Source organism: Elgaria multicarinata, chromosome 17, assembly GCF_023053635.1.
Source record: "Elgaria multicarinata webbii isolate HBS135686 ecotype San Diego chromosome 17, rElgMul1.1.pri, whole genome shotgun sequence".
In the NCBI taxonomy this organism is placed as follows: domain Eukaryota; kingdom Metazoa; phylum Chordata; class Lepidosauria; order Squamata; family Anguidae; genus Elgaria; species Elgaria multicarinata.
In genome coordinates, this window is record NC_086187.1 from 27,550,688 (window position 1) to 27,565,227 (window position 14,540).

A 14,540-nucleotide genomic window follows, 5' to 3' on the forward strand; every position below is an offset into this window, starting at 1 on the left:
AAATTAATTGGTAAATCTTAAGAAATAAAATACAAATCAGGAGGGGGCAGTGACCCTGGTGGGCAACCAAGAGAAGGATCCATGGGCACACCTGTTCCCACTGGCAACATGTTGGAGTCTCCAGGGTTACATGCACTTGGGAATGGCCGATCAACCACCCCAGGGAGAACTTTGATATTATTTACCAAGCCAGTGGAACCAAGTCCAGAAATGTAGCAGCTGGTCATCAACAGATGGACATGCATGTGTCAATACACTTTTAAACATCTCCCCAATTAATGTCTCTCCTGTGAATGTCTCCCTCATAAACCTTGTCCCAATCAATGACTCCCCCATAAAACTGTTGGGCCCTTCAGCTTCTACCTGCTGATCGATGCCCACGGCGTCCAGTCCGTCGTACATGATATTCACCCAACCGTCTTTGGAGGAGAGGACAAACAAGGACATCAGTGCCTGTGGAAGCAAAGAGCATACACAGTCCATCCATAAAACTAGCTCTCCTTTTAGGGAAATAGTTAAGGCAGCTCCATCCACAACTCCACCATTTCCTAAGAGTCAGACTACATTTTACGCTCACCACAAGAGAACATGTGGGCTCCACTTGTCAAGAATTGTGCATGTGGACAGGCAGAGAAAGCTAGCGTAGGGCCAGAGTTACAATCAAAGACACAGGGAAGGTCTCATTTGAATAGGGACATAGGAATAATGTTCCAGATTTGTTATCATTTTTAGGCTGCTCTTGCTGTTTCAGGAAGGACAGCAGTACAAACAAAACCAGGGATAAACCTGCGTTCCCGGTCTGACATCAAGACAAATAATGGTTGAAACAAGCCAGGCTCCATAAGCCAACAATAAACTATGGCTTCTATTTGTGGGTTTGTAGCTGGTCTGCAAACCATGATTAGTTTGTGGTGATGACTTCAGACACAACGACAAGCCAGGTTTCAACATGGCTTGGCGTTATGTGCGAGCCAGGCCATTGGTTGCAAATTTGCAGGGAAGGAGATTCTGGCTAAGCACCAGGAGAAAGACCTAGGGGCACAAGCTGTCGGGCAGTGGTACTGATGGCCTTGAGAAGTGGTGGGTTCTCCTTCGCTGGAGATGTTTAAGCAGAGGGTGGATGGATGCTGTACATGCATCTGTAGATGCTGCATTGGTTGGGGCTTGGACTGCTACCTAGTTCTTTTTACACTGCTGATGCTGGATATTGAACTTTGGGCCATTTGTATCCCTGGCTGTGGAATGAGCTCCCCAGAGAGGTCCGCCTGGCGCCTGAAGACCTTTTTATTCTCTCAGTATTTTAACGCTTAATTTTAACTTAAATTTAAATTTTACTGTTCTAACTCTGTATTTTAATCTTGCATCAATTTCTGCTGCGTGGTTTTATCCTGGTTGTGCTTTTTATACTGTATTTTGTATTTGTGTTTTTAGATTATTGGTTGTGTTATGATGGTTTTAATTTTTGTGAACCGCCCAGAGAGCTTCAGCTATTGGGTGGTATAAAAATGCAATGAATGAATGAATGAATGAATAAATAAAAGCTCTGCTCCTGTGCTACGGCTCCTCCCATGGGCCGCGGCTGAGATCAAACCCTGCCACAAGGTAAAAAGCTTTTGTTCTTGCGAGTCAGCCTTCATCAGCATTTCTCCCGCGCCGCGAAGCGCCGCCTTCCCGTCCCGCTTTGCGCTCCCGCTCTCCCCGCCAGACCTTCCCTGCACGGAGAGGTTGTGACTCCTGTCGCTGAGCTGCCCCTTCAATTAGAGCTCAGCGGCTGCTCGGTCCCGTCACGACCCGCTTCCTGCACATCTCCCGTCCCAGCAGAGCAGCTCTGAGGAGCTGACCTCTGCTCCCAGCGATCGCTTCCAATTTTCTCGGCCGGCACAAGCGTTCAGAGGGGCCGCTCCACCTCGCCTGCTCTCCGGTCGGTACGCAAGGGCTGGCCTAGCTTTTGAGCTCCCTGATGGCCTGTAATGGAAGAAGCAGGCGGAGGAGCCGGAGGAAGGCACACGACGAACTGCGTCAGGGCTGGAGATGAAAACGAAGGAGGACGATGTCACGGAGAACAAGCTTGGGGTGGCCGCAGTGTTGAAGCTCAGCCACCGTAGGCCTGACGAGTGTCTGGATGGGAGGCTGCTGTGGATCCTGCTTCTAAGCTTACCTGGCACCTACGTTGTGCCATTTCTGGTGCTGGGTGAAGACCTTTTTGATCACCCAGGCATTTTAACCTTTTAGTTCTGTTGCTTTGAATCTTTGCCTTGCTGCTCGGTTTTAACTTGGGCTTGACTTTAATTTTATCCCGCACTTTTAAACTTTTTGAAGAAAAAGCAAGCCGTGTTGGGCACCTATAGGCCAGTGCCAGTGACATCACGAACACGCCTTATGCTTCATTCCCCAGAGCCATTTTTGCAACTGTTTTTTTTCCTTAAGTGTCTGTGAACGTACTTATTTTTGTTTTAGTGAATCGGAGGATGAATGTATATTGAGTGGGGATGGGGACTGAAATCTGAGAGGAAGACTGAGAGTCAACTTGCAAAAAGGTGCAGGTGAGGAAGGCCGGTTGGGAAGCTGGATTTGCCAGGCAGGTGCAAGCCCTGTTCGGAGTGTTCATTCTCTCTTCCCCGCTTACCTGCCCCAGGTTGTCAAAGTTGTACTTCCTTCGGACCCATCTGTAGCGGGCATTTGTGCAGTCAGCTTTGTTGGAGACATTTCGGATGTCGGGCCCTTCGCAGTAGTAGAATTTGCCTTTAAATAGCTGGGTTCAAAAGGAGAAAAGAAGAAGATTGAAACCAGGAAGAGAGAAAAAGAGAGAGAGATTCCCAGACTCTTAATTTGAACCTCACTTTGGCTCTAGTGGAAGGGTGTGGGAGTGCCCTGTGACATGTATTTTGGTGTCCCCTTTTTCTCAGCTACACTAGAGGAATTGCATACATGACTAACTGGAATGTGTCCAGAGGGTGACAAATAGCCTGGAGCCTGAAGACCAAGTTCTATGAGGAAAGGTTCATAGAATCATAGAATAGCAGAGTTGGAAGGGGCCTACAAGGCCATCGAGTCCAACCCCCTGCTCAGTGCAGGAACCCACTTTAAAGCATCCCTGACAGATGGCTGTCCAGCTGCCTCTTGAAGGCCTCTAGGGTGGGAGAGCCCACCACCTCCCTAGTTAACTGGTTCCATTGTCATACTGCTCTAACAGTCAGGAATGTTTTTTCCTGATAAAGGAGTATGTTTAGCCAGGAGAAGAGATAATTAAGATGTGATATGAGATTGCCATTTTTAAATACAGATGCGTTGTCACAAAGGTGATGGAGCAAACTTGTCTTCTTTTGTTCCATAGGGCAGGACTCAAACCAAAGGACAACAAAGTGGACCTTGACTAAGCTTTAAGAAGAACCTCCAGACAGAGGAACTTCATGAGAGGTCCTTCAGCAAAGGCTAGAGAGCCACTGATCATAAGAGTCCAATCTCTAGTAGTGGGCTCCCTGCATCCACAGGGGGTTGGGCTAGATGATATTTGAGGTCCCTTTCAACTCTATGATTCACATGACTGGAGACAGAGAGCCCTCACCTAGAACATCTAGCTCCCTCCCAGTTCCCTCTAACATAATACCAGAACCCATTCTGTGGGGAGAAGCAGATTCCCGCCCCAGAATTTTGTGCTACTTGCACCAGGTCACATTATTATTAAACTGCACGTGCACAAATATGCTTATTTGCATTAGTCAGTGCACAATAGTGCTAATTGTGCAAATCTCTCCCCAAAGTGAAATCCCGGCCCATAAATTTGCAGAATTCACATGACTTGGGAAAAGCCGATCTGCTGGGGGATCTACAGGTTGGATTCGCGGAAATCTGAACTGATTGGAATTTGTTGTGGATTTTGACAACATCCCTAATCTTGATGGGGGAGGGGGGTTTGCGGAGCACAGCGGTGGGGGGCAACCGTTACCTGGACTCCTAAAATGCCGAAGATGATGAAGAAAGCGCAACAGATGAGCACAATGTTGCCAATGGGCCGGAGAGAGGAAATCAGCGTTTCCACCACGAGCTTCAGACCCGGGGCTCTGCTGATGACTCTGGAAAGAAGGTGAAAATCAAAGTGAGTTCCGTGATGCTTCTCGTTCTGGTTTTAATCTGCTCTTCTGCTTGTGCGTTGGGGTACTTTGGGTGGATATTGTTTAGGAAGGCGGGAGATAAACTGGAATAAGAAAGAAATATTATGAAGAGTCTGGACCTTTGTGGGCAGAACTGCAGGTGTGGAGGAGAGTGGGACTTTCCCCCTAAGCGTTTAAAGCATGTCACATACCCTGGGGAAGGAAAAGCACTTGGCGCATGCTCAGAGGTACTCCTTCGAATTGGTGCTTCACATGTTATGCATTCCCATGTTACAGCCTGGCACCCCTCTTTCCCCAAATCTGGTGATGTAGAGCAGAGTGGGCTACCTGAGGCCCTCCAGATGTTTGGGACAACATCTCCCATAATCCCTGACCATTGGTGATGCTGGCTGGGGCTTATGGGACTTGTAGTCCAAAGTATCTGGAAGGAACCAGCCTACGTCCCTTATGTAGCGCCTTGCCTAGGAAAGTGATGCCCAAGTAGACTAGATGGCCTTTAGGACGCCCCCGGGTTCTCTGTTGTTTCTGTTCCTGGGGAGTCACTTGGCCTGCCACTCTTGGAATAAAAAATCAGATATTGGGGTCAACCCTCTGCCCCTGGTGTGCCCCATCTCAAATTAAGACCTGTATATTTTCCATTCCCAGCAAGAAACCAGCTGCCGACTTTTGAACTGCCGGCATCTCTGAGTCCATTTCCGCAGGCATCGCGCCAGATAAGCAAAGCAACCTTGTTTTTTCTCTTCTTCTTTTCTTTTCTGGTCATGATGGGAAACCACAAACTCGAGCAGAGAAGCGGATGAAAATCCCCCCCAAGCGCACCCTCTCTTTCCTTATCTCCGGGCAGCTCGCGTATTGCTTGGTCGTAAACAAAGCACCAGTCCCCGTCTTCCTGGTTTCAAACATGGAAAGCGTCACCCTACTTTCATCTCTGCCAAGGAGCTAAATTGCTCCTCGGTGGGGCCGAGCGTGAAGCGCCTGCCGACGCGTAGAGTCCGCGAATTATCACCCACTGCGTTTGAAATGCAAAGCTGCTCCAGGCCAACGTGGCTGCCTCTGCCGCTATCGTCTCCCTCGCCTGCCCCCGTCCCCGCCTGACACGCCACACGCTGGGGCCAAGCCTGTAGCTCCTGGAACCACAGCAAGGTTTTGCAATTTCACATGTCGGTTAGATGACGGGCACCCGCCTGACAGGTAGAGCGTTGTGATAGAAACGCAGCGAGGAGGGGACATTTATCTTGCTCACGCTTCAGGTAGGATAATGCTTAGCGCCACAAACAAGCTCAAACTTTCTACTTGCACGGGAAGGTTAATCGTATGTGGGGAGAGGACACTCAAGGGGAGGGGGGGAGGTTTGCTTTGGGTTTCTGGCCAGGCGCATGCATGCGTCGAGAAGCAGAGAGGTGCATTTACGAACAGCTAACCACGGGGTGGACCAGCCCAGAGGGCTGCAGGGCGCTCAAATAACAAGTCTTTGATCTTCACGCTTCTTCTGCTTAAGAAGATAAACCCCAGGTGGGAATCAAGTTGCTTCTCCACATCAAAAGGAGCCCCCGAAGACCTGCTGGGACTTCCACCAGTGCTGCCAGCACAACGGCCAACCCACAGCATAAAGCAAAATGTGTGAGAAGAAGGGTGAAGCCTGGCACTCTTGAGTTGGCAGCTGAGGAGTCCTCTACTTGGGACTATCCTTCTAGAAAGTTGGGGAACCATCACTGATCCAGAAAGCACCAGCTCGGCTTTTGACTGGGGTCGGCTGTAGGACGGGGGACATCATCCACCCCTTTTAGGACACCTCTGCTGGTTGGCAGATCATGTCGGCTTTAACCTTCACACCCCAAAACGACAACAAACGAGGAAGTGCAGGGAAGCGGAGGCAGCCGGGGTAAACAGCGAGACAAGAACAAAAGGGGAAGAGCGTTGCACTTTGCTGAGGGCCCATCTGGAGTTACATGGAGCATGAGAAATTAGGAGGTTGCGCCAGAGATCTAACTGGAACGACAGGTCCTTTTTTAATTTCCAAAGGAGGGATTTGAAACCGTTTCTTTACAACGGTAGGTGTTGTAGTCAAAGTTGTCCCCCCACCGCTCCAGTGGCTTTCCCCACTTCTGGAGATTCCCCACCTCCACCAGTGAGTGGGAAGCAGCAGGCCCTCAGGAGGGGTCCCAATCCCGCGGAGGCGGAGAAGTACCGTAAAGGCCTCAAGGTGCGCAGCAACCGCAGCACTCGAAGGATCCCCAAGATCTTCGCCCCGCCGGCCGACGCCATGGAAACAATGATGTCAATGATGGACACGAAGACCAGGACTCCGTCCAGCACGTTCCAGCTGCTCTGGAGGTAGGTGTTTTTCCCAGAGAAGAAGCCCAGCGCCACCACCTAAGGGCAGAGAGGAAGAAGGCAGGTAGGAGCTTCCAGCGTGCGCCGCTTGGCCGATCCACCACCCATGGTGCAGAAGGAGGTGGCAGAATTCTGGATTGTACCACTGCGGAGCGCAGGTGAGTCAACTTTGTGAGAGCTTCCCCAATTCAAAACCCAAACAACAACCAACCCTGCTTGCAGACATCTAGCACAGGAGCAGAAGGCGTATGCTAAACATCTCTTTGATTGATTGATTAATTACATCTATAGACTGCTTTCTTCCCCTCTGAGGAACCTAAGGTGACTTACATGATCCTCCTTGCCATTTTATCTTCACAACAACCCTGTGAGGTAGGTTAGGTTCAGTGACTGGTCCCAAGTCACCCAGTGAGCTTCATGGCCAAGTGGGGACTAGAACCTGGATCTCTCAAGTCCCAGTTCAACACTCTAACCACTAGACCATTCTGGCTCTATGATGCTAGTTTACGCCACACGGGGAAGGTTCCCCCCACCTCTCTTTATCATAGGAGAGCATTCAAAAATTAACCCCCCCCATGTAACCTAAAGAATTCTACCACCACAGTTTATCCTGCTATCCTGTGTAATGGGTTGATGGAGTTCTGCTGTACATGAATACAATTGAAACAAGATCGGAACTCGTCTCTGATGACGTCTTTCCTGCATGCCACTTGGCTTAGCATTACCTTAACCATCATCTCAGCAACAAAGATGGCGGTGAAGATGTAGTTGGACACGCTCAGGAATATCCGCTCCTGCAAAAGAGAGAAAAAGTGTCGACTTTGAACACCCATCATGCTCTCTTCTTGTTCATGGGAATCAAGTGTTTTTTCCTCTTCCAGCTTATTTAAGCTCATTGTTTTCTCAATGGACAAACGACATGGGGCTCAGTGAACTCTCCCAAGTCCTGTTTCTGCTCTATTGGCTGGACTTCTGCCATTGGCCTGCTCCTGGCGTGCACGTGGGGCAAGACGCCGGACTGTCTGCAGGTGCCTGGCGAGAACTTGCATCTTTTGGGGGGGGGGCAGAAGCTGTGATTTGTGCAAATTCACAGCTGGGATTATTTACGGAAATTGCAATTTGGGCAAAATGGCAGCCACAAAGAGCAATAAAAACAGTAATAAAAGCCAACCATAAAACCAGCAGAAATAACAGCAGCAACAGTAGTGATATCACAGTAAAATAATACATTTTCAAGGCCTTCTTAATAGCCTGCAATGACAGAGCGTGGCGGATCTCCGATGGCAACTTGTTCCAAACGTATGGGGCCACCACAGAGAAGGCCTAATTGATCTCATAGGTGGGCAAAGGAGAAGGACCTTTTCACTTTCCACTCAAAGCTTGTGGGCCTCAAAGTCAATTAACTCTTGGGTCAGATTCCCCCGCTTCTCAGTAATGAGGCAACCTGGGAATGACTCTGGGCTCACCGTGCTGTTGGGGTCGATATCCGGCCTCTCCAGGGCGATGGTGATGCAGTTGAGGAAGATGAAGACTAGAACCACGTGGTCAAACATCTTGTGCGTGATCACCTTCTGGCAGGTGGCCCGAAGCCTGGAAAACAAGGCGGGATGGAGGTAGGCTGCCCAGGTGTCCAACTTTACAGAGGACAATCGTCTATTTGAAGGGCTGCCAAAGGATGGTCCTCTCACTGGGAGGGGTCCTCTATTTAAAGGGCCCTCCAGTCCAAGTCCCGTATAAAGATAACTCTCTGAAGGAAGAGCATCAAGGGCCTTGCACTGAGGGGCCATAGCTCAGTGCGACAGAGCCCAGGCTTTGCTCAATGAAGGTCACGGGTTCGAAAAACTCCTTCCTGAAATGCTAGAGAGCCCTTGCTGCCAGTCAGTGTCGAAAATACTGGGCTAGCTGGATCAGTAGAGGGGAGCTTCTGATGTTCCTATTGGTACTCCAGATCTGAAGCTGGATTCGGACATCCAAATCAGCACTCTGCCAAGCTGCAAACTCCAGGTCAGGAGCACAGGGGCTGGAGTGGTTGGACGGGCGGCTGACTCGATCTGGAGCGGTTCGGGCTGACTCAACCCACTTCGGACCAAATCTGGCTGATCTTCAGATCCAGCCCAATTCAACTCAGAATTCGGATCTGGAGCCAAAGTGGTGCATCGCCCTGGTTTCTATGTACCTGACCAAGCAGCCTGCCTAGAAGTCATCTGGTGACAGACTTCCCCATGACAGTGAGATGTATAACATTTCTCTTTAATCAAGGCTGATTATTTATTTATTTATTTATTTATTGCACTTATATACCGCCCCCATAGCCAGGGCTCTCTGGGTGGTTTACAGAAATTCTAAAATTAATATAAAAATGAGTATACAAAATTTAAAATTCTAAAACACAGAACATACACACATAAAGCTTTAAAAACCATTAAAAAACTAAATATGTGGGTGATTAAGATGTGCCGCCATATGCCTGGGCAAAGAGGAAAGTCTTAACCTGACACCGGAAAGATAGCAGCGTTGGGGCCAGGTGAGCCTCGTCAGGGAGATCGTTCCAGTCTGGTGGCCACCACCGAAAAGGCCCTGTCCCTCGTTGCCACACTCTGAGCCTCTCTTGGATTAGGCACCCAGAGGAGGGCCTTAGATGTTGAATGTAGTGACCGGGTATATTCACGTCGGGAGAGGCGTTCCTTCAGGTGTTGTGGTCCCAAGCCGTGTAAGGCTTTATAGGTCAAAACCAGCACCTTGAATTGGGCTCGGAAACATACAGGCAGCCAGTGCAAGCAGACCAGAGCAGGTGTTATATGGTCGAACCTCCTGGTTCCTGAAATCAATCTGGCTGCTGCATTTTGCACGAGCTGCAGCTTCCGAACCGTCTTCAAAGGCAGCCCTACGTAGAGCGCATTGCAGTAATCTAACTTGGAGGTTAGATTACTAAATTTCTAAATTTACATCACTTCATATAAATCCCCCCATGCAAATGTTGTGCAAATTCATGTCCTCTTGCTGGAAGGGGGGACTCTGAAGATTCCTGAAGCTTTTGAAGAAAGACACCTCAACTATAAGAAGGCCAGCACTGCGGAAAATGTTAACAACATTTTCCTCAATGTAAGCCTACGCGGCAGGGTTTTGCTATTTTATTGTTTTACTCTGTACAGCACCATGTACACCAGCCTTCCTCAAGCTGGGGCGCTCCAGATGTGTTGGACTGCATCTCCCAGAATGCCCCAGCCAGCTGGCTGGGGCATTCTGGGAGTTGTAGTCCAACACATCTGGAGCACCCCAGGTTGAGGAAGGCTGATGTACACTGATGGGGCTATATAAATAATAATAATAATAATAATAATAATAATAATAATAATAATAATAATACCACCACCACCAGCAGCAGTGGAAAGGAAAGGAGAGGGCCATCACAGCCCTGTTTTGGAGCTCTTACCGATTCTGAGGTGAAAACAAATAGAGCGACCAGTCCTCATGAGTCTTGCACCACTCGGGCTTATACGGTTCTAAGGCCTTGCGAATCCTGTAGCAGTAACTCTGGATGGAAAAGAAGGATTTTTTAAAAATCATTTCCTTATGCTCCTTGGAAGAAAGGCAGGAAACAAATATAGTAAATTTATTTATTTTATTACATTTTTATGCTGATCAATAGCTGAAGCTCTGCAGGAATTTTGCAATTAAAACCATAAAATACAATCTGACCAAACATAAGACAAAGCTTTAAAAGTTTAAAACTGCCACGGGAAGCTAAAGTAAAGCCCAGCAGCAGTTGCAGCCCAAGGAAAGCCTGTGTGAAAAGGTGTGTTTTCAGGAGGCGTTAAAAGACGTTACCTTTTTCTGCCTCCCGAACTGCATGAGGGAGGGTTTTTCCCAGAGGGTGGGGGCCGCTACAGAGAAGCCCGTGCTGTCGAGGTTCTTCATGGTGACATTCCATTCATTTTGGAATGGACAGAATAAATAAAAAAAATACTGCCAACTTTTTTGGGATTAAAAGAGGGGATTGCTTTTATTGGCCCAGGTCTTGTGCTAACGGTTTACTGTTCAATCTGCCAGTCCTGAACGTTGTTTTCCACTTGCTTTGCATGTTTATTCTGCAGCAGCCTGTCCTCCATTGATTTAAAAGCCAAGAGAGTATTTGGTATTTGACTTGAAGACATAATAATCATACTCATAATCCCACATCTTTTTGAGCTGTTTTTCTTCTTTGTTAATGTGTTTGTTCTGTTGATATCTTATCTGCCTCTTACCGTTAGCTCTTAACTATTTAGATTTCCCAAGTTTTTAGATTCTGGTTTTGAATTCTGTTCACCTTGTGGTTCAGGTTTTGAATAAGTGAAACAGGACATAGAATAATAGAATAGCAGAGTTGGAAGGGGCCGGCAAGGCCATCGAGTCCAACCCCCTGCTCAATGCAGGAATCCACCCTAAAGCATCCCTGACAGGTGGTTGTCCAGCTGCCTCTTGAATGCCTCTAGTGTGGGAGAGCCCACAACCTCCCTAGGTAACTGGTTCCATTGTCGTACTGCTCTAACAGTCAGGAAGTTTTTCCGGATGTCCAGCTGGAATCTGGCTTCCTTCAACTTGAGCCCGTTATTCCGTGTCCTGCACTCTGGGATGATCGAGAAGAGGTCCTGGCCCTCCTCTGTGTGACAACCTTTGAAGTATTTGAAGAGTGCTCTCATGTCTCCCCTCCATCTTCTCTTCTCCAGGCTAAACATGCCCAGTTCTTTCAGTCTCTCCTCATAGGGCTTTGTTTCCAGACCCCTGATCATCCTGGTTGCCCTCCTCTGAACACGCTCCAGCTGTCTGTGTCCTTCTTGAAGTGTGGTGCTCAGATAAACACAGTGGACGCTGGTGGCACCACTTTTGGGGCGCGCACGCGCGGTGAATCCAATCTGGGTGTTAGTCAGAAGCAGCCGGAATTTCAAGGAGCTCTCCAAGGTGCTGAACCTCTCTTGGAGATAGGGTTCAGCACTTTAGATAGCTCCTTCAGAATCAGAGCCACCAGACTCCAGAGCATAAACATGCAAAGCTCAGGGGAAGAACACCTGCATTGCATGCCAAAGGTGCAAGGTTTAGCCCTCAGCATCTCCAGGAAGGACTGGGGAAGACCCTTTCCTGCCTGAGAACACAGACAGACACTGCTAGTCAGTCTTGAAAACACCGAGCTAAATGGAACAAGGGTCTGAATCAGTAGGAGGCAGCTTCCTATGTTCCTATCAGACATACCGGGCTGTAGCTCAGTGGTAGAACTCTTGCTTTGCATGCAGAAGGTCCCAGGTTCGATACCTAGCAGCATCTGGGCTGAACTGGGCATGTTTAGCCTGGAGAAGAGGAGATTGAGGGGAGACATGAGAGCACTCCTCAAATGCTTGAAAGGTTGTCACACAGAGGAGGGCCAGGATCTCTTCTCGATCCTCCCAGAGCACAGGACACGGAATAACGGGCTCAAGTTAAAGGAAGCCAGATTCCAGCTGGACATCGGGAAAAACTTCCTGACTGTTAGAGCAGTATGACAATGGAACCAGTGACCTAGGGAGGTTGTGGGCTCTCCCACACTAGAGGCCTTCAAGAGGCAGCTGGACAACCCTCTGTCAGGGATGCTGTAGGGTGGATTCCTTCCTTGAGCAGGGCTTGGACTTGATGGCCTTATAGGGCCCTTCCAACTCTACGATTCTATGTTCTACCTTTTCTCTGGTAACCCCTGGAGGCCAGGCACTTAAACCCATAAGAAGGCTTCCTTCCATCCCTGGGTCAGACTTACATCCTCCATGTCATCTTCGTAGTCCAAGGGGTCGTCCTTGTGGCCATCCATGTGCAGGTAGAACTCGCTGGGCACGTGGACCAACTTGCCGTTGCAGTCCTGGAACTCGGCGGGCAGCACGGCCACGGGGCTGATGCTGAGCGGGGGGCGCATGCCGGGCACCTGGAGCAGCTCTGGCAGCTCCAAGGCCCCCCGGCAGTCCAGGGACTCGGCTCGGCGGTGCAGAGGTGGGCGGCTGCGGGCGCTGAGCTTGGCGTCCTCCGCTTCGTCGTCCGTGCTGCCTTTGCCTTCGCCGGAGAGCAAGGACTCGCGCTCCCCGCACTGGCTCTTTTTCTTCAGGCTCGGGGCCCGGCCCAGGCTGTTCCAGCTCGATCGGCGGCTGCCCCAGTTGCTGCCAGTGCCCCAGTTCATGCAAGGGGAGCTGCGGAGGCTAGACTGGGGAGGGAGGGAGGAAAAGCACAGGTAAGAGTTTCAAAGCCCAACAAGGGAATGGAAGATGCGTTAGAGCAGGCAGGCTGGAATGAAAGGCCAGATTTGCCCTCTAGGGTGCCCAATCCCACCCGCCAGGACTCTGCAGGTAGCCACGCCCCCTTCCCTTGGCCCCACCCTTTCCCCAATCACCCATCCTTGGCTGGTTTCCTGGCTCTTGAACAGCTCCCCGCCTTATTCTGAAAGGCTTCAATACCTCTCCTAAGGCTGAGTCCCTGGAAGTAAGAGCTCTCTCCCCCTTCACATGCTGGCTGGGGAATTCTGGGAGTTGTAGGGCTTCCCCCCCCCCCGTCTAAGCATGCATAGGGTTACCCTTTCAATTTCAAGAGACCAGGGCAGGGTGTGTGGGTGGGTGTGTTTGTGTGTGTGAGCTGAATATTGAAGAATGAGAAATCGAGCCAACCGTTTTAAAGAGGCATCCCGCAAAGACAAAAATAGAGACTGAATTAAGGAGAGGGCTTGACCAGGGACCAGGGCAAAAAACCCAGCAAAAGGTAGTGGTGCAGGCTGGATTGGACCTCAGGGCTGAGGAGCTGGACCCTGCAGCCTGGAGTGTGAGTGTGTGTGTGTGTGTGTGTGTAATTACCCAGACAGCAGCAGGCAATGGAAGCAGCGAAAACAAGGCTGTCGTGAGAAACATTTGAGAACCGAGGACTCTACATGGTTACAGATGCTTGTTTCATTATTTTTCCTTTCAAGGTTGAATTCTCCTTTCCTACAACCAAACGGTGCTTCTTCCCAAGTAAAGGGGGGGGGTCAGCATTCGAGGCAGCAGAGGCCAAGACCCACGTGCAAAACATGAAACTGCCACACCGCACAGGCTCAGAGCGTTTCTTTTTTTCTTCCTGGGAGGTGGGTTGCTCTAACGTTTCAGGAATGTGGAAGCAGTTGCCAAGCACGGAATGGCAAAGGGGTGGGGGTGGGGGATGTGGTGGAAGAGAAGTGGGAGACTGTAAGACCGTTAAGTCCAGGGTCAGAAAACAGCTGCGCCACTGGTAATAGGAGGCCCTGGAAAAGATGCTCTTTGCACCCGACTGCTGGAAACGAACTCGTCTTGAGCCTCTGGCCTCGCTAGCCACGCCACGGGAACCGCCGAGCCGTTTCATTATTCGACACGCTCCCTTCCTTGGGCAGTTACTGGAGAGCGTCCTGGCTTCAGCTCAGCTCATCCCATTGCCCTAACCGTATAATGCACCAGCGGTTTTACAGCAGGCAGTGGGAGTGGCGGGAGGGGGGGAATATCCCACGAGTGCAACCGATAAACTCCAACCAACTCAATGATTCCTCCCAATCCACCCCCTCGCACGGAATCAGCCAACGGTCCATTTGCGTGAAGGGAAAGACCTACTGTAGTGGTTCAATCCCCGGCATCGCCCAGAGTTGGCAAAGACCCTGGAGAACAGATGCAACGCAGAGAGTTGAAGCCACTGGGCTGGTGAGCCAATGATGTGACCCAGAGTGAGGCTTCGTTCTAGGAGAAGTGCGGCAGCAAGCGGATGAAGGGCCGAGCAATGAGCGAGGACGTGACGGGTTCGAAACCTTGCCTTGGCCACACACTTGCTCGATCTGCCTTCCAGGTGCTTTAGACCACCACTCCCATTTCTACGGATTATTTTCCCTCCTGGCTGGAGTGTTGGGAGTTGTAGGCCAAAATATCTGGAAGGCATCAGGACGGGCCCACGCTGTGCTAAATGGTATATTTCCTCCGCAACATGTGCAGTTTTATAAACCTCCCTTGTCTCCTCACTACCTCCTTAAAAGCACGGAATGCTCCAGACTTTCCCCCTAAGGAAGGTGCTTCAGCCCTCAGGTCATTTGGGTTGCGCTCGTGGGCACCGCTCTGG

At 50.0% G+C, this 14,540-nt stretch overlaps 1 protein-coding gene across 1 annotated transcript in view; it reads right to left on the reverse strand.

The window, feature by feature from the left end:
- CACNA1H (calcium voltage-gated channel subunit alpha1 H) overlaps positions 1-14,540 on the reverse strand; it is a 132,140-nt gene that overhangs the window by 30,641 nt on the left and 86,959 nt on the right. Inside the window, exons 15-22 of the mRNA XM_063143256.1 lie at positions 12,208-12,642; positions 9,880-9,980; positions 7,913-8,036; positions 7,172-7,240; positions 6,301-6,485; positions 3,947-4,073; positions 2,627-2,752; positions 364-453 (exon numbers count right to left, since the gene is read on the reverse strand). Coding sequence (XP_062999326.1) covers positions 364-453; positions 2,627-2,752; positions 3,947-4,073; positions 6,301-6,485; positions 7,172-7,240; positions 7,913-8,036; positions 9,880-9,980; positions 12,208-12,642 — 1,257 coding nt within the window. The remainder of the gene's footprint in view (positions 1-363; positions 454-2,626; positions 2,753-3,946; positions 4,074-6,300; positions 6,486-7,171; positions 7,241-7,912; positions 8,037-9,879; positions 9,981-12,207; positions 12,643-14,540) is intronic.